The sequence below is a fragment of the Microtus pennsylvanicus genome, chromosome 10 (assembly GCF_037038515.1).
Source record: "Microtus pennsylvanicus isolate mMicPen1 chromosome 10, mMicPen1.hap1, whole genome shotgun sequence".
Classification (NCBI taxonomy): Eukaryota; Metazoa; Chordata; class Mammalia; order Rodentia; family Cricetidae; genus Microtus; species Microtus pennsylvanicus.
In genome coordinates this window covers 52,815,753-52,841,658 of record NC_134588.1, presented here as the reverse complement: position 1 = coordinate 52,841,658, position 25,906 = coordinate 52,815,753, and the positions used below count along the sequence as shown (strand labels likewise).

Here is a 25,906-nt window from a genome sequence, read left to right as displayed (position 1 = left end):
TGACCTAGAAGAATAAGAAAGATAAGGCTAAAAGAAGGATTTTGAGTGTGTATGAAGAAGACAGTTCCAACTGTACCTTTTAGAGAGACTCGGGGATGCTGTTAGGTCATGAACAGTGGGCTCAGAAAAGTTCATCCCTTGACCACAAAGCTAGTACAGGACAAATAAATAAGGTTTAGAACCTAGTATCTTTCTCTAATTGTCATACACGTTGGCTTTGAGGACTGGTGTGAACAAACCAGAATCTGAGAGTCGTTTCTGGCAACACTGTGCGCTGTTAAGTAAGAGTGGCTTCAGAGAATGGACTGAGCTTGGCTATAGCAGTCAGAGAGGAGATTTGGGATAGGTCTTGAAATGCAGCTAAGATGAAGAAAGATCGTGGCAAAGAAAGTGGAGTTCTCCCTGTGGGCAGAACAGGCCATGGCCAGCACCAGTGGGTTAGTGAGGGCTGGAAGGCAATGGGCATGTGCCAGTGCTGAGCTGGAAGGATAGCCACAGTGAAGGCAGAATAACTCCCTTGTCTCTGCTAAGGAAACCTCTGCTTGCAGCTACTGGTTGGGAACAATGAGGGTGGGGAGGAGGCCTAGGGAGCTGTCTCCTGCCAACAAAACCTAAGGAAGTCACCTGGCATCTGTAGGCGTGATCGGCTTCAAGTGGGCATGATTACAATGGAGACTTTTCATCTCTAAATCCCCGGTCTCTCTCCCACACACCTATGAAACTCAAGGCCACCAAACTGGGAACAAGGGTTTAGTTAGTCCTAGGCCACTGGTTGTTTTCACAGAGAGGGACAAACCATGAACCGTTTCCTTAAGGAGCTTACAGTCATTTTCTTAATTTTGACAATTAATATGTCAAAGTTACTTATGAAAACAAGACCAGATGCCATGTTCCAGAAAGCAAAATTCCTTGGTCATAGAATTTTGAGGCAGAATTGTCACAGATGGAGAGAGGTCTGGAGACAGAGGACCTTCTCAGATGTCCTGAAGTCACACCTCACAATGGTCTGCTTTTCAGCGAGGTTAGCTAGATGGAGAGCCAAACTCCCTGGCACTGCCCTCCCATCTTGGATAAGAAGGGGCTTCTCCAGGGAGTCAGCCTTTCATGGGGATTGCTCTGCCGCTGGGGAATATGGATGAGGTTAAAGCACTAAAAGAGGCAGAAACTCCATCTTGACTTTAAAACCACTTTTAAAAAGAAAGTAATATTAAACAGCATTTTCTCAGATGGAACTACCTTGTTGCCGTGAGATTAATGGGGAGTATGGTTCATCACCATAGTGATACCCTATTTCTGCTTTCTATTCTGTAAATAAGTGTTCCCTGTTGAAGGAACCAAAGAAGAAGCAATCATTCTGCTCTCTCATCTCCTGGATACTCTTGCCCTGGACTTCTCACACAAGCGAGAGACCTGGTTCTTCAGTTCTACGAGGAGACTTGTGTTCCCAATTCTGCCTTCCATGCCTTTGTGTTCCCTGACAGGCCACACTTTTTAAAGGGTGCCTTACCAAAGTGGCCACTTGGGGTCACTATGACCTTGTCCAAAGGAGTCTGAACTTGGTCTTGTCCAGGCCCCTAGACCCTTAGCCCATACCCCTCCCAGTCAGAAGTGCCCAAGGACGAGCACTGATGATGATGTTTGCACCAACATGGAAGGGGAGTACAGACAGGGTGGAGCGGACACAAATGCCTTGGGCACTGTTGATTTCATAGCTGTCCTCCCTTTGAAGTCTCAAATTCCTCCATGGGAAATCTCCCCCTGAATGGTTTGTCCGCACATATATCCTGTAGAGCTTACTTTCCCATCTCTGGACCCACATCTGGCCCCTGAGGAAGAAGTTATGGGTTTAGTAGGTAAGCCTCCATCCAAAGTTCCCCGCCAATAAGAAGCTGTGAAGAAGGCTAGTCATACTGATGAGGCATGCTTGCAGATACTAGCTCTCTCTCTGTGTGTGTGTGTGTGTGTGCCTGTATGAGTGTGAATACAAATGTGATATTATTTGTGTATATAGGTACATATGTGGTATGAGTGTGTATATGGGCCTGTATAGTTGTATGTATTTGTGTATGTGAAAGTCTATGAACGCATATAGTGTGTCAATGGTATGTATGTATACACAACTGAGTGTGTAATTCTGTGTATTTGTGCAAGAGCATTTAAGTTTGTGTGTATATATATATGAGTCAATGTTACTTCCTGTGAGAATATGAAAGTGTGATTTGTGAGTGTATATGTATGCATGTAGTCATGGGTGAGTGTTGCTGCATGTGGGTATGAATGCATGGCTATGTGCGTTTTTTGGTACATGTGTGGGTACTTGTGTCCTTATTTGCATTCGGGTGTACATGGTATGTGCGTGTGTGAGTTGAAATGGGTGGTGGCTGTAACTCTGCTCTCTCTACAACTTAGGTTATGGTACAATGTCTATGGGTTTTAGGTTTTCTTTATTGATGGATGTTCTGATTATCAGCTTGCTGATTAAGGATTGAAATACCAGTGCAGAGCACCAGCAGGCTGGCTAGGAAGGACTCGTGAGGAACCCTGGAGACCAGCTCCTTTCACCTTGTCTCCTGGTCACAGTGTCGGAGGAAAAGAGAGGGGCCAAGAGCCTATTCCTTTATGACTGAGCACGCTTTTCTGGCCTCTCTGAGAACAGAGCAGAGGAGTCACCTCAGACACAAAGACCAGAGCATGGATTATTTTATTATTATTATTATTATTATTAATCAATTTTCCAATAGTCTCTAGCAGGAGGGCATTTCTTTGACCTCATTCCAGTCAAGAATGCAGAATCTCCTTCCCCTCCTCCTTTTTCCTCTTCCTTCCTCCACCAGGAGTAGGCTTGTGCTCTAGGTCTTTTCAGAGTGCCAGGGTCTGACCTGGAGAGGCCCTAACGAGCCTGTGAATCTGTTGTACTTTGGGATCCTGTGGAGGAGACTCTAGGCATAAAACATTGACCAAGCAGACACCATAGAGACTCAAAGGCTGAGCCTAAAAGAAACGACCTAGCATTTAAGATTCAGAAGCCACCAAAGCAAGGGAGAAGCAAAAAACCACTGCAGATGCACCGTATGATATTTTGAAGCAAACTTGTATCCCAGAGGGAATTCTCTGGGCATTGCCTCACAGAGAGTAATGAGAGACTGTCTGGGATTCTAGACCTGAGCCTGGGTTCTGTGTTGTAACAAGCAAAGCTCGTGGAAGGGGACTGATAGGTATGGGCTTGGTGTAGGCCCTTTAAGTGACTCAGAACCCTCAAAGCCAAGAAAGTCCTGGGTTTTAGAGCCAAAGGGTCATGGTAACTCCAGACAAGGGCTTCTGTCAAGAACAGTAAACACAGGTACCGCTGTTTCCTATGGTAGCCATCGCATATGAGAATAAAGGAGGCCTAGTGTGCTAGGGAAACCCCAGACTGTGATGGGTCTAGGGCTGAACTTTGCAGAGAGGCAAACTTTAAACTCCAATGGCTAATGTGCAGTCCGTGTGATCCAGGGTCCAAATGCAGCACTTAGATGCGATGGTGCATGTGGTTTTATGTAATACCCTTGACAGCTCTGTGGTAGACATCGGGAAGCTGAACAACAGAAAATGTCGGAAACCTGGTCAAAGATGCATGGCCATGAAGCTGTGTACCCCCAGTCTGAGTAGGGTGACATCAAAAGCCATGCTCTAAAAGAGTGCTCCATTTCTTCCAATGTGTGTGTGTCCATGTGTCCCCAAGCTTCCTGAGGCTCTGACATGTGGACTGTGACTCAGTGGGTCAGGCAGAAAAGGCTGCGAACATTCACTCAGTGACACCTCTGTAGCTGGGGTCTGTATCCATTTAGGGCATCACGCTGATCAAGAGGTCATCCTAAATCAGCTAGCAGACCTCAGCATCTCCTTTCTCTCTCACTATCATTTACTTTCAGTCCCCCTGTTAGCAGCGCTAACTGGAACTCATTAAATTTATGACTCTCTGTAAGAGCCAGAGGGGGCGGAGGACACCAGCGAAACAAGACCTTCTAAACCAACATGATCAAGGCTCATAGTACCTCACAGGGACCGAGGCAGCATGCAGAGGGCCTGCACGTGTGTGCACCAGGACTCTGTGTAGATATTAGCTTCCAGTTTAGTGTTCTTCTGCGATTCCTGAGTGTGCCAATGAGTGGGTCTCTTATGCCTTCCTTCTCTTGGGTTCTTTTCCTTCTATTTGTCTCGTCCCACTCCAGTGTGATAGGTTTTGTTTATATCTTATTCTAATTTGTTATAATTTATTATTTAAAAAGAGTAAAAACATTAAATATATGATTCTCATGATGGTTCTATGGGGTGAGTGGTGTTGCTTACACATAAAGACTAAGAGCCTTGGAAAGGGGGTCAGCTGACCCAGGCTCGTGGAAAGCAATGAGTCTGGGTCCCAGTCAAATAAGAGGTTTCTGGAGGTCCACACGGGGCATAGAAGCTGAGAAATTCCTCTTCAGGGCCCAAATAGGGCAATGAATGAGAAGATACAGTTATTTAGAACTGGGACCAATATTTTCCCCTTCCCCCATCTCTCCTTCCTGGGCCTGCCTTCCCCCAGATACTTCAGTAAGAGAACAATAAACCTTGGACTTAGACATGTACTATAGCTGGCTTTCTTATATGACTATAATTCCTCCTTAAATCATGCAGTGGTTTGCATTTATAAATTTCTCAGCAGTGAATTTTCTAGGACAATTATAGGAGATGTATATTACACATACATACATACATGTGTGTAATATATATAAGCACTACTCAAACACAAAATATCAACCTGTTTGAGCCCACTACTCAATAATAAATCTCCCATGGCCCTACAGGCTTGCAAGACTTAAATTTGGATATTCCTTTACATTTGACTTGGCAGTGGTGGCAGCTGACAGGGAAGGAAGGCCTCCACACTGGGTTCAGAAGCTGCTCTGAGTCACCATGTCCCTTGTCCCTTGCTACTGTTGTAAACTTGTACAAGCTTCCAGAATCTCTGAGCCTTGGCTTTCTCATCTAGACAATGGGAATGCTCATAGCTGCAAATATGTGGTATGAAACAGGTACCAGTGAACACAAAGTCTTTTCTCTCCACCCCACCATAGTGGGGGATCATAACTACGCTGTGGCTGGTTCTCTACGATTTTACAGGGTAGCTTCTATCCAGACAATTAGCCATCATTTTTGTAAAACTGTTACTTGACAAATCATCCTGTAGCTGTAGGCAGAGATGCTGTTTCCTCTTGTATCATTCAGTTTTTATGAAAGGATTTTTTTTAAAATAAATGTCACCAGTTCTCAGCAAGGCCCTGGTACCAGCTTGCGGTCCCTTCTGTGCCTAATTCCCTCCTGCTAGCTTACTTTATCAGCATATTTCCCATCTCCTTGTTGTGTTTCTGGTTGTGTATCTGTTTGGAAAAGGTGTTCTTTAATATCTACTTTAACTAGCTTCATTTGGCAAGGAGATCTGGGAGTTCAGCTCAGGAGGAAAAAAAGCTTTGATCATCCTGTTCCCGTTTACTGTTCTCACTCTTGCTGAGCACTCCTGGACTAGTAAGATAGCAAATGCTTTTGTAAGCTAAGACATAAATTAGATAAAGTCTCTGGGCTCATGGACAGCCTCTGGACCAAAGCATTTTGTGCAGTTCATTTGTCATATGAAAAGCACATGGCACACTTCAAGCTCCCATCTTTTGGTGAAGTTCAGCAGGTGTGTTTTCTTAGATGGATGTGTTGTGGCATCAGGAGGAGCCATGACTGGGTCCCGTTTCTTCTAAGGTCTGTCCCCAGCTCACCAGCCCCAGTCGTGCATTGTGGTGACCTAGGGTATGACCTTATCCATACACCATCTTGCCTTCTCTGACATCACGGACAGATTCTTGCCAGTCGGTCTCAGCCTTAACTCCTATCTGTACATACCTACTCATTGCACTGCCTTGCTTAAAATCCCTTACCCAGCCAGCATGATGCTTTTTGCTTACAATTTATCACTCAGGAGGCTGAGGCAGGTGGACCATGGATTAGAGGCCAGCCTAGGCTACACAGTAACATCCTGGCTCAGAAAGCAAGTAAGAAAATGCAAAACTACTTAAAGCCCCTCAATGATTCCTTACTTTTTTCTACCACAGCTCAAACACTTTATAGGATGTAAAAGGAATTGGCCAGGCTCTCATTTTCAGTTTTTGCAGCTTCATTCATTCACTTAGCCATTCATTTATCCAAAAAGTACTGATCTAGGATCCAGTACATGGTAGGTACTGCGCTAAACCATGAATTCAACAATGAACAAAGCAAATGTGGACTGACTTTTTATGGAGCTTTAGGTGCAGGATCAAGGTCAAACAGTCCTGCCCACATGTGTCAGAACGGTGCAGAGAGGCGACTATTTGACCTTGTTCCTCATCAAGTAACATGTCAATTCTGCTGCTGAAAGAAGCTGGCATGAGCTAAGCAATGATAAGGCCCTGGGGCAGGAGGCACAGTGTGTTGTGTTTGAGAAAATGAAGGAAGCAGACCCATGGGCTAGGAGCACAGAGACCACCAGAGCATCAGGAGGAGGTGGCCCGGGGAAAGTAGAGAAAAGCAGGCCAGCCTCGGGGGTTGTTCATCCTGAAGGCATTGCTAGATGCCTCAGATGTATACATAATATAATGGCATAATAAAAATGTGCTCTGAAAAATTATTCAGTGTTGCTGGGATGAAGAGTAGATTAGATAGAGTTTTTTTAAAAAGTAGATTATTGCCATGGTTAAAGCAAGAGATGAACCAAGTTTAGAATGATCGATAGCAGTGCATGCAGGGATATATTTGGTAGATACGTAACATATTAAGTCAATAGGATTTGTGGGTGGAGTAGATGTGCGATAAATCAGTTGAGGAGAGAGAGCTTTGAGGATACAGAGCCAATAAACATCCCAAGAGCCAACAAACATCCTACTCACCCGTGAGGGTGGTCCTGGTAGTTGGACCAATGCCCTTGGGGACCAGCACTTCATGGTACTGCTCACCCGCTAGGGTGCTGTACACAACCTTGTACTCCTGAGCTTCTGCCTCGCTGTTATCCCACTCAAGGTCAAGGCTAGTTGCTGTGCGGGAACCCACTCGCAAATTCTTGGGAGCATCAATCTCTAAAAATAAACAAATATCACCACAATCACATGTAATTCCATACATTTATGGTACAGCTTGAATTGTAACCATCTTTGAGGTGAAAGCCACACCCCTGACCCTCTGCCTCATATCTGAATGAAGTCTGAAGATGGTGCTTCGTCTTTTGGTTCTACCATGACAAGTCCTTGGGTAGTTAGACTATGGGCTTTGCAGTCAGGCCTCAGTGTGAACCAGTTCTGACACCCACAGTAGTAGGACCACAGACAAATGGTTCAAGCTCTTAGAACTGAATGACCATCTCCTAAAAAGGGGGAAAACAATCCAAGTTGCCATTTAGATTATATGACATACTTGATGTGCATAGCATGACACCAGGTACAAAAGTCGGGTGTCTGAGACTGGGATGGCTTGTTATCTCTGACGAGCTTCCTGAATACAATAGTATGGCACCTGAATGTGTCTTCTTGGCTTCCTAGAGTTCCCATGACTATGGGCATTTCCTCCCATAATCTCCAGGTTTCTCTCGCCCAGGGCTGACCAACTCAACAGGCTCACTACAACTTGTAGTGTAATACAAAGTTGTCTTGAAAGTCTGTCACTTAAAAAGTGCAAGATAGTTCCAGTCCTAGGGACTTGGATATAGCACTAGAATTGTTGTTGCTTGTTCTAAGTAGATTGTGTCAATCTGCCACCACCAGGCAAGTAGCCTACCCCTATTTGTCCCCATGGAAGAGACTGCATTCATGTGAAATCAGAAGCTTCTGTTTTCTGATGTAAAGTGGGGGTGGGGTGGGGAGTCTTGAATACATGGATGTCTTTGCAACTTATTTTTCTGAGAAATTGGCCTTCATTCAATGTGTGCTACCATATGGGATACTATTCATTCTTGATGTCTTGTACGTTCTCTCTCCGGGGGTTGTATCAATGGAGGGGCATGGGGACAGACACATGGGAATCAGATCTCATGCAGGAAGAATGATCTGGCAGAGTCTAGGGCCTGAACTGAGTCTGGACTTAACTTTTCTCTTTGCTGGGGCTGACAGAAGCAATGTAAGGAAGGAAGAGTTTGTTGTGGTTCACAGGTCTGGGGCGCAGTGTAGCAGACAGCTGGTCCCTTTGTATCCATCTACAACCAGCAAGCAGCAAGGGTGAAGGCTGGACACTGACTCTCAGCTTGCTTTCTCCATCTGATGCATCCAGAACACCAGCCCGAGTCCCACCTCAGTTAACCCGATGTAGAAACTTCTTCATCCACATGTCCAGAAGTGCGTCTCCTAGGTGGTTCTAAACTCTGTCAAGTTGGGTATTAACCATCACAGAGGTAAAGATAGCTAATCAAGTAAAGGTGGGGATCTATGCCTATACTTGGAAAATGTTGTTTTCAAGATTTCCTCTTTTCATAGGGTAGAGAGAACAATCTAATGGCCATGGACCTGTACTCTATGGGAAGAGGACAGTGTTTTACCGGAAAGGAATGGGTGTTTCCAACCTCTGAAATTATAAAAGAGTTCACTGATAGAAAGAGGACTTGGACAATGAGTCTCAGAACTTGGCTGAGATAAAAGCCATGCTCTCTGGGTCGGAGAGAAAGAACAGCTGGAGGACATCCATGTAGATGGGGACTTAGCAGGTCTCAGAAACATGTCAGCTAAGACAGATGGCTAATGGAGCCTTTCTGGAGGGCCTTGGGTCTGTGAACTTTAGCACTAGCCTGTCTAGTCTTGATAATATTAGTTAGATCAGATTTTTCTTTGTTTAAAACGTTCTCTTGCTCAATAATAAATGCTCCTTTAATTGCAAGTGTGGGGGTCTAACTGGGTACTGAGTGAGCAGACCATTTTAAACGTTTCTATTCTTTTTTATTCTTGAGACACATGAACTTGTATTCCAAGGTCTTTGAACCAGCTGCTACGTTTGCCTGGAGTGTTCTGTAGCTCTTGCATGACTTTCTCTAAGAGGTAGACCTCATCCATTGGAGCTCTCCTTCTGCCTTATCCATTTCACTCTCTATCTCAGAACTCATGGCTGAAATGATCTCTGATGTTCCTTTTCCCTTTGCCACCCAGTTCTCCCCACTGGGGTGCCATTCATGTGAAATAGGCTCTTATCTGTCTACAGCCTCAGTGCTTAGAGCAGTGTCTGTGGGCCCAGGAGATGTTCAAAAAGTACATGGTTAGTAATTGAAACATGTATCATCCACTTCTCAATCTTTTCATTCCCTCCAAGCCTTTAGCAATGACGTGTTAAATATTTTAGCTGCAGCCTGGAGTGAGGGGGTACAGGAAACAGAGCAGCCATGAGACAGAGCCTTACAGAAGCAGGAGCTCTCTGCCGTCTATAGCTAGTGTCTTGACTGAAGCAGCGAGGGCTTCCAGGTTGAACTTTCAAGTAACTTGCTGGAGAATCCCAGAATGGAGTCACCAGTGAGGAGGGAGGGGAATGAAGCTCTGGCTTGGATGTTTGTATTTGTTATCTGAGACTGCCTCACATGACGGCCCACGCTGGGGTCTGAGTAGGAAAGCAATGTCTGGAATCTTGAGATGCAGGTGCTGGCAGGGTGGCTTCCCTCTGAGAGCTGGGAGGGAGTCTGTTACATCTCTCTCAGCATCTTGTGAGTTTTCTGGCCATCTTGGGTATCCTCTGACTTATTTCTGCCTTAATTTTCTTGGCATTCTCCCGGTAATGTCCATCTCTGTCCTGCTTTCCCTTTTTGGTAAGGACACAGTTGTTGGATTAGAGCCCATCCCGGTGCCTTGCCCTCAACTAGCCCATCAGCAAGGACCCTAGTTCCACATTCGAAAAACATCCGGGGTATGGGGGGAGTCAGGGCCTTAGTATCTTTTCAACCCATGAGAGCACTAAGTCTAAGTGAGGGTCATTCAGATCAGAGGCACTGGCGACTAAGGGTGCTTTGAGGACTCTGCTCAGAGTGAAGTCCTCCATGGTAAGGGAAACTGTCCCCAAAGTCTCTGTGAGGCCGCTGAAGTAGGAGGGGACTCCAGGTTTCCTGGTCTGGCTTCCTTCTAATTACCGGCCTCTGTGCGCTTCCACCATGGTCTCTGTTTTCAGAGCAGCTCTACGACCCAGACTAACTTTCTACTCACCATGCACGAAGCAAATCTCAGTTTTAATTGCCTGTGCAATTAGTGCGCTCCTAGTGTCGAAGCCATCACCTGGAAAAACACTTTACTTAATTTGAATTTAAGCGGAATTCTGAACCGACTGAGGGCCCCACCGCGAGGGTCTGCATACCCTTTCATCATTCAACTGGCATCTGCTAACTCTGGACTTGGAAAATCTGTCTGCAAAGCCATTTGTCTCTTACCATCCCCGCTTCCCCCTCCCCTCTAGGAGCCTAAGAGAGCAGACATGGGTCTGAGGCACAGGCTGAAGGCTGCATGGAGAAGCAGCCACCTCACAGTTGCCAATCCACCAGGAAATCTGCAGCTCCTGCTGCAGTGAACAGAAATGCAGGGGGAGCTCTCTCCAAGGAGGCGGGATGTAATTGTCTTGATTGGAATTTTCCCGGGCCAGCAGCCAGCGCTGCTCCATCTTGCCGACCTGAGCATCGAGAATTCACTTTTCATCACGCTGCCTGAGAGGCCCCTCCTCTTTTCTTGCCTCTTCAAACTCCTTATCAGAGCAGAGCACAAAGAAACCACTTTCAAATACAAACTATCTTGAAATTAAGAGAAGAATGCTGAACATACGTGGCCCAGCACAAATACCACCAGCCTGAGCAAGTCATGGTGTGTGTGTGTGTGTGTGTGTGTGGTGTGTGTGTGTGTGTGTGTGGTGTGTGAGCGCGCGGACGTGCCACAAATTTCCAGACCAAAAATGGATATTGCAGAACCAGCTTTCCTCATGCTCTTACATAAACATTCCTGCCTAAGTGGAGGAGAAAGGAAGAGAAAGGAGAACAATTTGATTGTCTTTTTCTAAGAAGTACACTTAGTCTTTGGTTTACTAAAGCAGCCCACTGGCTATTCCCCAGGCAAGGAAGTGGAGTCTGTACCAAGGATTGACAGAAGAGCTTAGAGTGGCTGGCAGACTCTAGCCTGCCTCCTGGAGCTTGCCAGAGTCCACACATTTTCAAAGGGAAATTTACCAGTGCACTTGCTTGCTTCTATAGAGGAGCTCATTGTAAGACTCTTGATGGGCTCTCTGACTGGGGAAAGTGGGATTAAGTGGTGAGTTGTGAAGCAAAGCCTGGGCACTGAGAGTCCACTCCCCTCTCTCATGGGACAGGCTGCCATAATGGTCCAACTGCTCCCTGTTCCTCCATAGTCTGAATTCTAACCTAAGTAGTCCAGGACGTCCCCATGGGCAGTCTAGCCTATATCTTCCCCAGTAATTCAATTCGTTCAGTTCTCAAATCTGTCTACCTGTAACACTGATCCATCTGCTATACTTGAGGTCATATTCTGGGGGTGCATATATCTTACAGGAAGAGAAGGTGTGCTAATTGTTGCACATTCTTGGAGTCTTTGACTCATCTTGTAGCAGACTCTCAAGCTCCAACCCAAGGTGGGAGATTCATGTTTCTTCAGAACTCAGTGGTTCTGAGATCTTCCAGGTGTTATCAGTTTTCTTTGATCCTTGGGAAAACCTGGAGCTAGCAGAAGCATTCTTTGACATGTAACCTCCCCAAGGAGGCCATTTTGGGTATCTTCTGACTTATTTCTGCCTTAATTTTCTTTTGGCACTCTCCCAGTCTCTAGGCCAAAATTCTAGATTAACAGGGACTCAGACTTTGTCCTGTGATCAGGCCCTTGCTTGCCTAACCTTTGAGTGGGGCCTGTTGTTCTTACCCCCTGACTGGTCAGGCTGGGAGACTCCAAGTCAGGAAGTGAGTCACTCTGAGGCCTGGCTTTTCTGATTATTGCTAAGTTCAAGGAATCTCTCTTGTGGGCATCATTGCAAGATCGGGAAAAAATTATAATGGGTTTAGCTCAGTTTCCTATCCATGGCTGTGTCTATGGCCTGTCTTCTACTAATTAGCCTTGTTGTTAGAGGTTGCCCATGGCAGCATGACTCAGGTACCTCAGTTGGAAGGTTTGCTGGTGGCTATGCAGGTTGTGCTTTGCACAAGACTGAGTTGTCTTCGATGTAATGACATCACTTCAGGCTTAGAGAATTTCTAGTTTCCAGTAAATGGCAGTGAAGTATCTTAAGAAACAGACACCTTCTCTGAACTCTCATAGATCTGTCATTTAGGTCAGTAACATGGATATTCAAATGTCCTTGGGATAAGCTTAATACTTCTGAAAGGAAGGGAGTAATATTAAGTCACAGGTCTGGCTAGCAGAGTTAGGTTGAGAACCCAGCTCTCCTTACTTGGGGGGTACTCTATTTTTCTTAATGCTGGAATAGCAATACCAGCAGGAGCCCCTGAAACCTCTAATTTGTTTCTTATAGCCTCTGTATGAACAGGGTTGCCTAGCACCATTTCATTTTTCTTTAAGTCCTCTGGCCTGATAGCATCATCGTGTTGCCTCCCACCCCTGCATTCTTCCCCTCCCAGTCTCACCTGTTGTAAATTGGGTACTTGTGGCATCGCTTTCATTGGTTCCTCGGACTGCACTGACTGAGACCTCATAGCGGGAGCCAGGTCTAAGGGCTTGCACTGAGTACTGGCTTAGGGGAGGCTGCAGCCGGAAAGTCGTCTTCCCGCCTTCTCCACCCACTAAGCCATATTTCAAGAGAATGAAGTCGACTTTGGCTCGAGGTGGGGTCCACTCTACAAAGGCCACAGTGTCAGAGACATCTCGAACCAGGATCTGCGTGGGCCCATCAATGACTGCATGAGAAATAGAACACAATGTTGATTCAGAAGTAAGCATTCTTTGGCATCTGTTTACCCTTTACATAATATACTAGCTTGTTCAATGGGATGGGCTTCCTTGCCCCATTGTACTGATATGGGGGAATAGTGGGTATTTGCTCAGTCCATGATCTTGGTCTATCTGGAATGACAGGTAGTGCTTCTTGTCTGCCAATGTGACCTCTTATAAGGAAGGAGGGAGAGGGTCATGCTCTTCTTGGGTGGTAATGACTGAGTCATGATGCATCTGATCAGTTCCCAGCTATCCAAGGACTATGCAACTGGATTTACCATATCCTGTATTTGTGAGTGTATTTCCCTTTTTCTTATCTTAATAGATCCTTGATACCCCTTAAACAGATGCATGTGGATTTCTCTTAATGAGTGGCGCCCAACATGGGGCTCAAACGCACAATATTGAGATTAGGAGTCTCATGCTCTATTGACTGAGCTAGCAGGGCACTTTGTTTAAGGCATATCAAGGATTTATTAAGATATGAAAGGGGGAAATACACTCACAGAATACAGGATATGGTAAGTCCAGTTACAGAATCCTTGTTAAGGGAGAACTGATCACCTGTTGATTCAGGCAGCCTGACTCAATCTTCACCACCCAAGAGAGAGCAGGACCCTCTCCATCCTTCCTAGCCAGGCGGTGGTGGCGCACTTCTTTAATCCTAGCACTAGGGAGGCAGAGGCAGGTAGATCTCTGTAAGTTCGAGACCAGCCTGGTCTACAAGAGCTAGTTCCAGGACAGGCTCCAAAACCACAGAGAAACCCTGCCCCCCAAAAAAGAAAAAAAATGGGATAAAAGAGGTCACATTGGCAGACAAGGAGCACCACCTCTATCAGGCCAGATAGTCCAAGGTGTATATACCCTCTACAATATGAGGGGATATAGAAAGAGGAAGTCTCTTCCTTGAGCAAACATTTGCTGACACCATGGACACTGATAATTAGTTTTCCCGGGGACTTGGTCTCTTTCTCCATCCATTGACTATAGGTTTCAGGTGCTGGCATTTCCCAATCTGGGCAGGGGAAGGTGACCTATTTCTTTCAGAGGTAATGACACAAGAGGAGAGAAGCAACTGCTGCCCGTTTCCCAGCTCTTACCTTCACTGAACCCAGAGGAAAACTCAATGAGATAATGGAGATAAATGAGACCCAGACTTGTTTGCCAAAAGTCTCTTTATGAGTATTCACAAGTTGTTCCTATCTAGCTTTATTCCGCCTGGCCAACCAGGCTGGCATTTGCATATGTGGACACGAAACATGGCATTCAGGAAAATGTGCTCATCTGAATACAAAGAACTCTAACTCTAGAGTGGTTATTGTAAGCCAACCCCCACCCTGTGGACATCCAACCCCACCCGACAAATGCCTGCACGTTTCTGAGCCTGAGGATGCTGGATACAAAGGGTACCCCAGGTTCTCTGGCAGTAGACATTGACTCTGGATTTAGGCTGTGTAGAGTCAGGGCTGATGTGGTGATTCTATACCACACTAATGGGTAAATAGGGAATATTTGATGTAGGGGTGAGTAGTGGAGAGCTAAGGAGGGGCATGGGGAGGAGAGGGAAGCATGGGTACATAGAAATAGGTGACCATGTGAGCTTATGAAAAGAGATAAAGAGTAACTCAATTTCTTAGTTTCCATTTTATGGTTAAAAACTTTTATGAGGCTCAGGTATGTTCCTGGTCCTGGGTTTCTAGGAAACGATTTATGTCCCTTCCAGTAAATTTTCTTTTGCTTCAGTTTAAGTAACCTTCCATAGATTCTTCTGGAATCTTCGGCTAAAATTTTATTTTTAAATCAGTAGAAACTGAACACTTTAATCTGTCTCTAGTGTGGTTTTCTTCATCAGGACTCCCACAGGCTAACCTTGAGTTCCTCAACTTTTCAGAGCTGGAACATTTGCCGGGTCTCCCACTCTCAGCCCAATGTTGTATCCTATTAAGCAGCTTAGGACTTTTGGTCTACTATCAGCTAAAATGAAAATCACTAGGCTATTTTGGTATTACCTGGTTTGGAATTGAAATGAATTTCAACTTTTCGTACTTGAGGTAGTCAAGTGTTTAAAAAGAAAACAGCCATACAGTTTCTTTGCAGCATGCCACAGCTTTAGGTACCTCAGACCGTTGTTATTTCATTTAATTTAATTACAAGGTGGGCCAAATGCCCTCCCAGCTATGGCATAAGTTTGCTGTCTGACACTCAATGAGTGCTGAGTTAGTGGACTGAATTGGTGAGCCTCTTTATCTATGAGAACAGGGTAGAAGAGCATTTCATTGAACTGGAGGAGCTTTTTCAGAGAAAAAAAAAATGCCATCAGAGGAAATCAGATAACCACATAAAGGTTTTGTCCTTCAACTCTTTAGATCCAAAAACCCTAATCATAATGGATTGGCCATATTAGAATGTGATTATGTAGCTCCGAGGGCGTTCGCTGCAGGAGGTCTTGTATTTGCATTCATAAAATGGCCTGCCCTGAAAAAGCCAGTCTCAGTGCAGACGAGGGCTCAGAGCTTCACAGGAGGGGGTCTGTGTAGGTCAGAGCTTAGCAGAAGGAAAGAATCAAATGATTGTTTCCTAAGAGCGGCAGACAGGGATGGGAGTCAGCCATCTTTCCTGCTGCACCTTGGATTCTGCCCTTTGCTGGTCAATTGGTCATAATGTCCTGTTCCAATCAAGGTTCTAGCAGCTTGCTTTCAATTTTAGCACTAATTTCTAAATGAATACAAGTCCTTTCAAAGAATGGAATGCATGTATGCATGTGTTTTTTTCTTGTTTTTCTTTTTTACTTTTTTTTTTTTTTAATAATTTTGTCCATGACACTACTCCATTGAGTAGGACTTTTCTTAATTGCCTAGCTTTTCCCTGGTTTTCTAATTCTGGAACTTTTCCTTTGAATTTTAAGGGATCTTCAAAAAGTACTTCAAATTTTATTTCAAAAATTGGTTTGGCTATAAGACCAAGGCAGGGTTGGATTGCTTCTTTAAGTGCCCTCGATACTCTGGAAGAGAATTACTCCACTGGAATGATCTCTTTCCTCTTTGGAGCCATCTTTTTTTGCCAGCCTTTTACCTATGCTCTCTTAACATCAGTCATAGGAATGGTCTGGAGATACTCTATATCAGAAGGGAATAATTAATGTGTGTTAGCAGAAGCCCAGTCTTCAGAGTCCAGCATAACCTTGGGGAACAAACTTGTGCCTTTGGCCTTCTGGAGAGTTCTCCAGAGCTCCAAGGCTTTGCATGCATAGAGTTTCTTCTGAAGTTCACTGGGTTATAACAGTGTTTTAATGAGCCTACTCCCCATAATGAAATTGGTGGGAGGGGGGTTGTTGTTGTCTAAATCTTAAATGGATGCATAAAATATAAAACAGGTCAAAGCAGGACTTCCCTGGCTGGCAGTCATGGAAGAGAAGAAATTAGAAGTGTGGATCTCTCCCATTCCCATCCTGACACTGAGACATGGTTCTGGAATCCTGGTGCACCAATGCAAGACAAGCTAATACCAAAAAAAAAAAAAAAAAAAAGGTTTTGCTCAAATTTTTCTAGACTGATCCTAAGTCTCAGAACCTGATGCTATTAGTTTGGATATGAATATCTAACTTTAAATCATTAATACATAAACATTGCTTTATTGCATAATGCTGTAGTTCCCTTTTCTACCCAAGTCAACCTTTTGTTTTGGACTTAAGACTGGCTTTCTAGGATGTTGATTTCTGTTTATGAAAAAGAAAACTGTATTAGTATTCACCTAGCTCAGTTTTTGTTGCTAAACTCTGCATCTCAGCTTCTTCATCATCGATAAATGAGAGCCCCCAAATGAATGCCAGACACTACTTATCAATTTTGAGTAAGTCTGAGGAGTCGCACACATGCATATCACAGGGGCTAAAATACAGCAATCAGATTGAACATCCTTTGCCAGATAATAGTACAATAAGGCAAAATATGACATGATTAATGAACTGATCTTGAAAATAGAATGATTCTGAGTGAGATAAACTGTGGGCACAAAATAATAACTTGAGACATTATTTTGATCACTGGCAACTCTGCCTACGGTTTTCAAGTAGTCTTCCCCATACTCCCTTTACTTCTAGCATGTGTTGTGTGCATGTTTGTATACCAAGTATTAAGCACTGATCAGTATAGTGCTAATTATGTTGTGTATTATATTTAATCTAATCCTCAACTCAATAGAGACGGTGTTATAAAACAGAAGGAGGTTTAGAAAGGTTTAGTTGAATTTTTTCAAGTCTTAAGTAGGTGAGAATGACTTGGCTCTTGCTGGTTTCAAAGTTTATGGCAATAGGAGGCTGATGGATGAGGCTTCTTAATGAGTGAGATTAGTGAAACATACTGGAACTACTAATAGAGAATTTCCTCAGTGGAACAGTTTCCCGGGTTTCTGTGCTTGCAAAGATGAGCACTAAGGGAGACTATCTGCTAAGCGACTGGCAGATTATGTCCCTTTTGAAGTTCCTACATCATTTCGCTCTGCCATGAATCCTAGCATCTTTCTTACCTGTCCATGCCTTGCAGTTCTTTGGGCAGCCATGGAAAGAGTTGGAGGCACTTACCAGTAGAGACGCTGGCAGAGGTAGGGAGGCTGCGGGCTTGTTCCTTCAGAGCCACAACATTCACAATGTACTCCTCTCCGGGCTTCAGCCCTGTCTGGTTGAAGGAGGTAACGTCGCTGGGGAGCTGAGCAATCACCCCTCCTTCATTGTTCTGGAGAGCAGGGCAAAAGAGTGATCAGAGGGGTCACTGGGAAATACATATGATGAGAAAAAGATAAAGGAGCGGGATGCTGATTCTGCACATTGAAATTAAAAAGCAGACTACATCTGTTCCCTACACACTAGCAGCCAACTGCTTGGGACCAGGAACATGCCTAACAGACTCAAAAGAACCAGTTTTCAAGGATATTTCTTTGGCCTGTCCTGACTTTTCTGAGCTTGCCCACACCCCCAAACCTAGTCATGCAGTGATTCAGATAGACTCTTGTCAAAGATTTAATGTTTGATGGTCATGATCAATGTCCATAAGATTTTTGGCACCTATTGTAATGAATATGCCCTTAGCTGTTTATAATAGTGCACTTCCATGGATATGTAATGTTACTGTCCAAGGCATGATCAGATATTTTTAAAACCCAGAAGGATTGTCTCACTCTGTTTTATTTCTCATGGTGCTGCCTTGGCTGCCAAGGTCACCATCGTGTTTTCCCTTCACTCACACCATGTAGAGATGGGAAGGAGAGAGAAAGGAAACACATGTGGGGAAAAATGGGAAAAAGCAATTTCATGATGTTGGGTCCAGGATTTTCAATTGTAATCTACCCATCATATGTATGTATGTATGTATGTACCTACCTACCGATCTCCATCCTTCTATCATTTATCTATCTACTTTATTTTCTAATGTGTGCTTTGGAAATAGCAGAGGCAGAGGTCCTTTTTGTAACCCTGCCATTCTTGCGTGTTCTTTGTTCTCTATTTATGTCACCTGGGTGTTCTATATATAACTTATAGCCATGCTCTTATAAATCAATATGATGAATGTTCCCTTCCCGTGGCTTCAACCTATATATTACGGCATAGAGTCCATGAAGCCATGCATTTGATCTTGGCTTGCCCTGACTAGCTCATCTCTCATTCAAAGTTTTATAGATTATGTGCAGAGCAGAACATCACAGTTATTTTTTTTTCCTGCCTGAACAGCAGGATGACATGATTCTTCCTGCCTTGTTATAAACCCAGTTGCCTGCAATTCTTTCTTGGCCATTTAAATCAGGCAAGACATATCCTAACAGATTTGTGTAGAACATCTGTTTAGGTGTATTTAGCTTGCTGTGACTCAATCCACATAAGGGTGTGAGAGCGCTGGAGTGGAGCCTGAGATTCAGGTTTTTGTCTTAAACCTGACAGGTGATGTCACTGAAGATCTCTGAGCTCTGGTGTCCTTTGACTAAGCAAAACTAAATGTAAAATGAGAGCTCACATTCCATTTGCTTGCAGGTCTTTTGTAGCTACAACAGTCAAGGCTCCAGGAATTCTGGAGTAAAAGAACAGTAAAACCACAGTCTTGTTAGCCAAAAATGTGTCAGTTGTCATTAGGTCTGATGAATGACTCAAAAAATGCTTTTTGATGGTGAAGGATGCAGACAGAGGAAAGGAGTGTACTGCACTCCCTATCCATGGACAATGCTCAGAGAGAGTGTGAACAGAGCCAGCAGAGACCGGAAAGCGGGCCAGCACCGGCGGCTTGCAGACAGTTCCTAGATCAAACGTCGCTCTAAAGACCGCATAGGACTCTCAGGATACTTCTAACTCCCAAGTTATAATAATGAATTTGTCTAAGGAAAAACTTGCTGAATGGATTATAAATTCATTTTGACTAGTTTAGGAAAACCAAGACGCGTTTTATTACTCTAACTTTCAGAGGTTGAAGGCCACAAGCTAACTTTTTAACTCTTTCTGTATTTATCAGTAGGCTGCCTGTGTGACTAGTTCCATCTGTCTGTTCTTTTGTGCAAAGTAGAGGACTCGACTCTTTGAAGGCTTGGTTTTCAGGCTCACTACAAGCACGGCTCTCCAAACACAGGCGCTCCCTCAGCAGACAGCTGGATCCTGGCACTACTTCCCACATGTCCCATCATCCAAGGCCTGGAGCTGAGCTCGGTCTGTATTTGTTAGGCAGTCCTCTGTCTGGCCTTTGTGAGGGCAATGCCCTGTAGCCCAGACACAGCATTCCTCCCTGCGTCTTTAGTGGCTTTGGAAGTTACGTCAGTTAGTACCCTCCTGCTGCCCCCAAATCTAAGTTGAGGATAGGGATATACCTCTCAGGCTTGTTTAAGTGAGCTCAGAGTCGTGTTACCTTTGGAATGAAGCTGATCTCCCACCCATCGAAGGGGAATGAGAAGGGCTCCCATTGCACCTCCACGGTGGTCTCTGTGATCGTCTTGAACTGTAGCCCTTGAGGAGTGGAGACATCTGGAACACAGCAATGTGGGTGGCAATGTCATGGCCATCTCTGGCAGGGGCAGTGACCGCTTCCTGGTGCTTTGTCTTGTGACCTCCCTTGGTGTCCTGGGTGAGGAGAGGTGTGGTGGGCAATCCCAATCCTGCTGTAGACAGAGTCTCAGTGGCGGGGTCAGCACTCTGACATGTGGCCCTGGTGCTCGGTGTGTATGAATACATGAGCAGACTTAACACATGTAATCATTAGTTTTGTGCTTTCTATTACATAATAGAAAATGTTAACGTTAAAAATTTTTAAATCGTGTTTTCTTTTCCTTACTCATGTGGTAGATCCTGGCATCGGATAAAAATCCTTTCTCGGAGGACTCATAGAAACTATGCGGATTTCCTGGGAGGCAAGATAGTAGCCAGTATTGGTGTTCCTATTTTATATCCAGGAAAAGGGAGACACAGAAGAGACTGGCCAGCTTCAGAATAAGACTGAATGCTTTCCCTGAGTATCTGAGGTGTGTTGAAAGTATGGAGACTCAAATCACTACAGCTCGAATGGTCAGAATTTGCCACTTTGTATTTACGAAGAAAGCACAGGCATAAACAGCGTTGCTCCCATTTCCTTGTCTCTAAATTCCCTCCTGTTCTCTCTTCTCTTGCTCACCTTTGCCTCACTTATCTGGTTTTGCTTTGCTTAGTCTTTCTCTTCTTCTCTCCATTCCCCACCCGTAACACGCACACACACACACACACACACACACACATACATATACACAGGTTTAGTGAGGTGGAAATATGTTTGTCCTGATGGAGTTCCAGTCACCAGCCCTGAAATACAGCAGTGTGACTTTTCACAGTTCTCTAGGAAGCCTGCTCCCATGTTCGTGTTGCTTCTCAGGCTATTCCCACTGGAAAAGGACAGATTTTTGTTTTGTTTCATTTTGTTTTATTTTGTTTTTCCTGTGAATAAGCTTCTTTTGCTCCTTGGTGGAAAGGCAGGGCCAGTTGTGAAGACACGTGAAGGAATGGCAGGTGAGTTTACCAGAGTTAACACTTGGTAAGCTATCTCTCATCTTTTTCTATGATGAACTATGCATATAGTTCACCTAGGAGTGAGCCTGAGGGGATGCCCTGCATTGGCACAGTAAATGCCACCAGAGGTGGAACCCATATCAGGACATGGGTGTGGATCAGAAAGGAGCAGCTTCTGGATCCCCCAGGCACTCCAGGGGTTGACTCATCCCCCAGTACAGTGGGAAAAGCAGCAGATGGTGACCTGCTACACAGTCACTAAAGCTATTTAAAACTAGTTCTCAGGCACCAGATTTTTTAAAAGGTCAAATATAAACAGAGTTAATTATAGGCATATTAACACACTCAACATTTATGGAGGAGCCCAACAGTATCATAAGACTTTAGTCACCTACAAGTGGGGCAAGGGGACTTTCTTAAGCCTGAGTCCCTATCTTTGCATCTTTCCAATTTCAGTCTTTGACCTCTTTGAGGTCCTCAAGACCAATGCTTTTATCTTGACATTTCCTTTTTCTGAAATTTTCTGGCATTTGTTATCCAAATGCCATTTGTCATTTGAGACCCACATAAAAATGGGCTCAAATCTTTTATTCCCTATTTGGTCATACATTCTCTTTACAGACCCCAAGGGTTTTCTGAATTCTCAGGGTCCCTGTTTCCATGGCCACGGTCTTGTTCCAGTCTCTTCTTTCAGCCCTTGTCCTTCAGATGTTCTCTGTGTAGAATCAGGTAAGGCACAGCCCCTTTCCATTGATGTCTCTATGAGGTGTCCAGGCACCTGTTTGTCCAGATTCTGCACTGGATTTGGGGCAGCACGAATGCAGGTTGCTGCCCAACTACTGGAAATTTCTTTTGGGAGATTGCTCATCTTAGTTTCGGAAAGTTGAAAGTAATACAGACACTTCGTAATTATTTAAGAATACAGAAGTATAAAGGAAAAGAAACAGTGTTTCTTTTCTCATTCTTTTTTTGGGCAGATTCAGTGTTAACACTTGGTAAGCTATCTCTCATCTTTTTCTATGATGAACTATGCATATACAGAACATAGACACGGATCTAGAGGAGGTCTTCCTTGTTCTAAAGAAACAACAAAGACTTTCCAGAGATTATGCATCACAGAGACGGCTCAGCTTACTTCCTGTCTGTGTCTTTACTATCACTCTCCACTGCAGTTTTCTGAATTATCTTCTAGAACCTCAACTTCTATTACTAAAGTGACTATCAAGATAATTTGCTAAAATAAGAAGTCGTAAAGAAATTATGCCACTTATAGAAATAGACGTTATCAGCTGTGACTTAAACTAATGTTATCATCGTTGTATTTTTTCTCACTCTGTTTAGTTCTTACCACCTGTAATGTAACATTAGCCCTTGTTATACTTCATAGCTGCTAGTTTTGAGCCCCTAACTAGACTAAAAATCTGTATAAATCTCACACTTTGCTTGACTTCTATCAGAATCCAGCTTACAACAAATCTAGTGCTCAATAATTAAATTATTGTTTGTTCTAGAATTCATGGATATTGCCTGAATTTGGAAGCTCTCATAATCAGAAGTGCCCGTTTAATGGTGGGCCTTTTGTTTTTTTAAATGGGTCACTTCTAAAGCCCTTTCCCTCAAGAGCAAACGATTGCAGGCATCCCTAACGAACTAAGAAAAGACACTACAATCATGAATGCCCATGATCTCATGAAGGAGAAAACAAAAATGAAGCAGGACGGGGCAATGGTACGTACGAGTGGCCACCTTGGCAGTGATGGGAAGGCTGAGGATGTTGCTAATGACAGCGTAGACGCTGATGTTGTAGGTGAGACCTGGCTCCAGCTCCGTGATGGTGACACCACTCCAATCTCCAGGCACCCGCTGCTGGAGCTGGAGGCCCCCCAGGGCCATCGGCTGGTAAGAGATCACATATTCCGTCACTGCCATCGGCCCGTCCCATTCCAGCTCAATGGACCTGTCGCTGATACCAGCCACTCGCAAGTCCTCTGGAGGGGCAACTACCAGGAGGCAATACACAGACAGCATGAGCTCAGAGGATTGCCTGTCCCAGTGCGGACTCAACTTTCTTGTTCGCATCTCACCCCCTAATTACATGTCTGGAGTGCTCCATGGCTCATGGCTCATGGCTCCCTGGCTCCATGGCTCCACGGCTCATGGCTCCACGGCTCACGGCTCCACGGCTCATGGCTCCATGGTTCACAGCTCCATGGCTCATGGCTCCTGGCTCCTGGCTCCTGGCTCCATGGCTCGGTTCTCTACTGAAACACCCCACACTCCACAAGGCCATCAATGACTTTGGGGCTGGAGCTGGTCCCTTACTGCCTTGCGAAGGCTGACTGCCAAATTGCCAGGAATTCTGCCTGACTGTTCACGAGTATTGCCATTGTTAAAGATGAAATGCTATGAAACAGTAATTAAGCAAATTGCAACTAAAAGATAATTATTTAAGACCTGTCACTTTAAAGTCATTTCACTGCATTTTACAGTTAACTATGCCTGTAAGGTGACTTTCGTGTGTTGCATCTCTGGTAGGAATACTACATCGCTGCGACCTGTTGCCTATCCTAACCCCATGTTTAACGACGTCACATGAGCTGCTTGAAACTGGCCAAGGAAGTGTTTCCCCCATGGAAATTTGCAAAAGCTACAAGTAAGAGCTTACTAGTCTGTTTTCCTTCAGAGAGCCAGTTGTTAGATTTTTTTTTTCATAGCACACTGTGACCAGCTAAACAGTTTGGTAGTTTAATAAATTACTGCTGTCAGACTGTCCTGACAGCCAGGGTCTGATTTAACAAGTGGAAATAAAGACTAATTCCTGTTTTTCCTACAAATTATAAGAAGCCAAAACAACATGTCCTGTATCTCACAGCCTAATGAAGATGCCCAGAAATTCTTTATTACAGCACCCCTCCCCTTCTTTAAAACGGACAACATTTAAGCTCTGAAGCGAATATAACTTGTTTCAAACTAATTTTCATTAGCCTTGACCTTGGAGATGATGATCAGAGAGCATTCTTGAGAGCTTTGCTTTTCTCACTTGTCCAGCTTCGCAAATGCTATGCAGAGCTGCCAAAGGTTAAACCGTATTGAGATAGCCTTTCTTGTACAGCTCCCTTGGGAAGCGAAGCTTCACTGTGGGGTGGGCATCAAATCATTGAACCTTTAAGACTAATTAGAAGGCTAACACTAGTGTCTATAATTGGACCTGCTCAAAGATTACAGCAGAGAACAGGCCAAGATTTAAGTGATTCTAATTAACTTGCATGTTTGTATGGAGTGGAGGTTCCCACTGGTCTCAGAGTTGCCATTGGCTTTGAATTTTTCTGCTGGGTAACCTCACCCTTTACAAACAAGCAGGGCCAGGCCAGGTGCTTTTCACAGGAACATGGGAGCATGAGAGGAGAGTGCCTGCCACCTTGGACTCACACCACAGACCTCAAATTCTTGGCTAAGAGAACTGAGGAACCCTTATCTGGTCCACAGTTCATGGGAACAAATAACATCACAGGTCTGTAATACCGGCTATTTACTTTGCTTCTGCCCCCAGCCAATCTCTGCATAAAACAGCTGAGAAAATACAGTTTCTTCTGACCAAAGAGGGAGGACGTTACCAGAGGCAGGAAGTCTGCACTTTCTTCTTATTTAGTCAATTTATTTGTTCCCACCATGTAGCTTAGGCTATACTAAGACAGACAGTCTTCCTGCCTCGCCCCATCTCCCCGATTGCTTGGGTTCATAGCTCTGGACCACTACGCATGTCTTAAAATTTACTCCAAAAAAACTTTCAAAACTAAAGTAAGTATAAATAAAATTTAATTAAACCCTTAAGTGCCCAGTTTATGGCTCTGACATTATAAACACTGAAGTGCACTGGTAGAAAACCTGCCCCTATTTGTTATGGCATCTTTGGTGAAGATTTCTATGTCTCAGACAAAATGCTAACACTTTACCCTGGGTTATTCATTTCAACCCCCCAGCACAGCAGGAGAAGTTTTATTATTACTCCTAATTCATATGTAAGGAAACTGAGGCATGCAGCAAGCAAAGACAGGAGCAAGGATTTGAACCTCAGGGACAATGGCTCAAGACTGTCAGCAAACACATAATTCTAGATTAAGCTATAAAACATCTCAATGATAAAATATATCAGACACACCACTTAACTAATTAAAAATCCTTTTGCAGCAGCCCTGCTAGCTAGCTCAGTAAGGTGGAGTAATCTGAACGCCACAAAGGAGTGCTGAGTGGAGGGAGGTGTTCAACTCCAGGGTGCTGAGTCAGGACTCTCAAACTCAGCTCTTTCGTGGAGTACGCTATGCATTGTACCTGCTACCTTCTTTCATTTATGCCCAGCCCCTCAAGGCCTGTGTAGAAGCTCCATGAGAAACAGTCCAGATGACCTACACATGTGTTCAACTGAGTTTTCCTTGTGCCCCTTCTTGTGAATCAACACCTTTACTCCGAGACTTATTGACAGGACTCCTCCCTTCTGGCAGAAATGGTCTCTCTAAATTTTGACTCATGGACAACTCTTGGGACCTGTGGGACAAATCAGGGTATTCCTTTTTCTATTCCTTCTTCCAGAAAAATGGAGTTAAAGGTGACAGTAGTGGGTGATCTAAGCTCGAGATTTAGAATCTTAAAGCAAATAAGATGCAGATAACTTTTCATCTTGCCATCTTAGACTTGCTAATACTCTCTTCACATCTGCCTGAGAGAAGGGCACCTGCTGTCACCTGTGGTGGAAGCGCTCTGATGAGTGTTAGGCCCATGAAGGTGTCAGAAATCACTATCAAATAAAACAATACTGAACTATAAAGCAACCTACAAAAGAGACGCAAGCAGTGAGTGCGTGGTGGGCACAAAGCATTTGCAGTAGTATTCTCTTTGCTGCTTGCATTTTGAGCTGCGGAAAAGCAAGGGGCTAGGAGGATCCAGGACTGTTTATTTCCAAAGCAGC

General features: G+C 44.3%; 1 protein-coding gene across 2 annotated transcripts in view; it reads right to left on the bottom strand.

The window, feature by feature from the left end:
- The window catches only part of Tnr (tenascin R), a 403,177-nt gene that overhangs the window by 50,285 nt on the left and 326,986 nt on the right, over positions 1–25,906 (bottom strand). Inside the window, exons 5-9 of one of the 2 annotated variants that reach the window (XM_075988361.1) lie at positions 22,680–22,943; positions 19,817–19,932; positions 17,518–17,668; positions 12,632–12,901; positions 6,933–7,118 (exon numbers count right to left, since the gene is read on the bottom strand). In XM_075988361.1, the coding sequence (XP_075844476.1) occupies positions 6,933–7,118; positions 12,632–12,901; positions 17,518–17,668; positions 19,817–19,932; positions 22,680–22,943 (987 nt within the window). The remainder of the gene's footprint in view (positions 1–6,932; positions 7,119–12,631; positions 12,902–17,517; positions 17,669–19,816; positions 19,933–22,679; positions 22,944–25,906) is intronic. The other variant, XM_075988362.1, reaches the window with a different exon arrangement.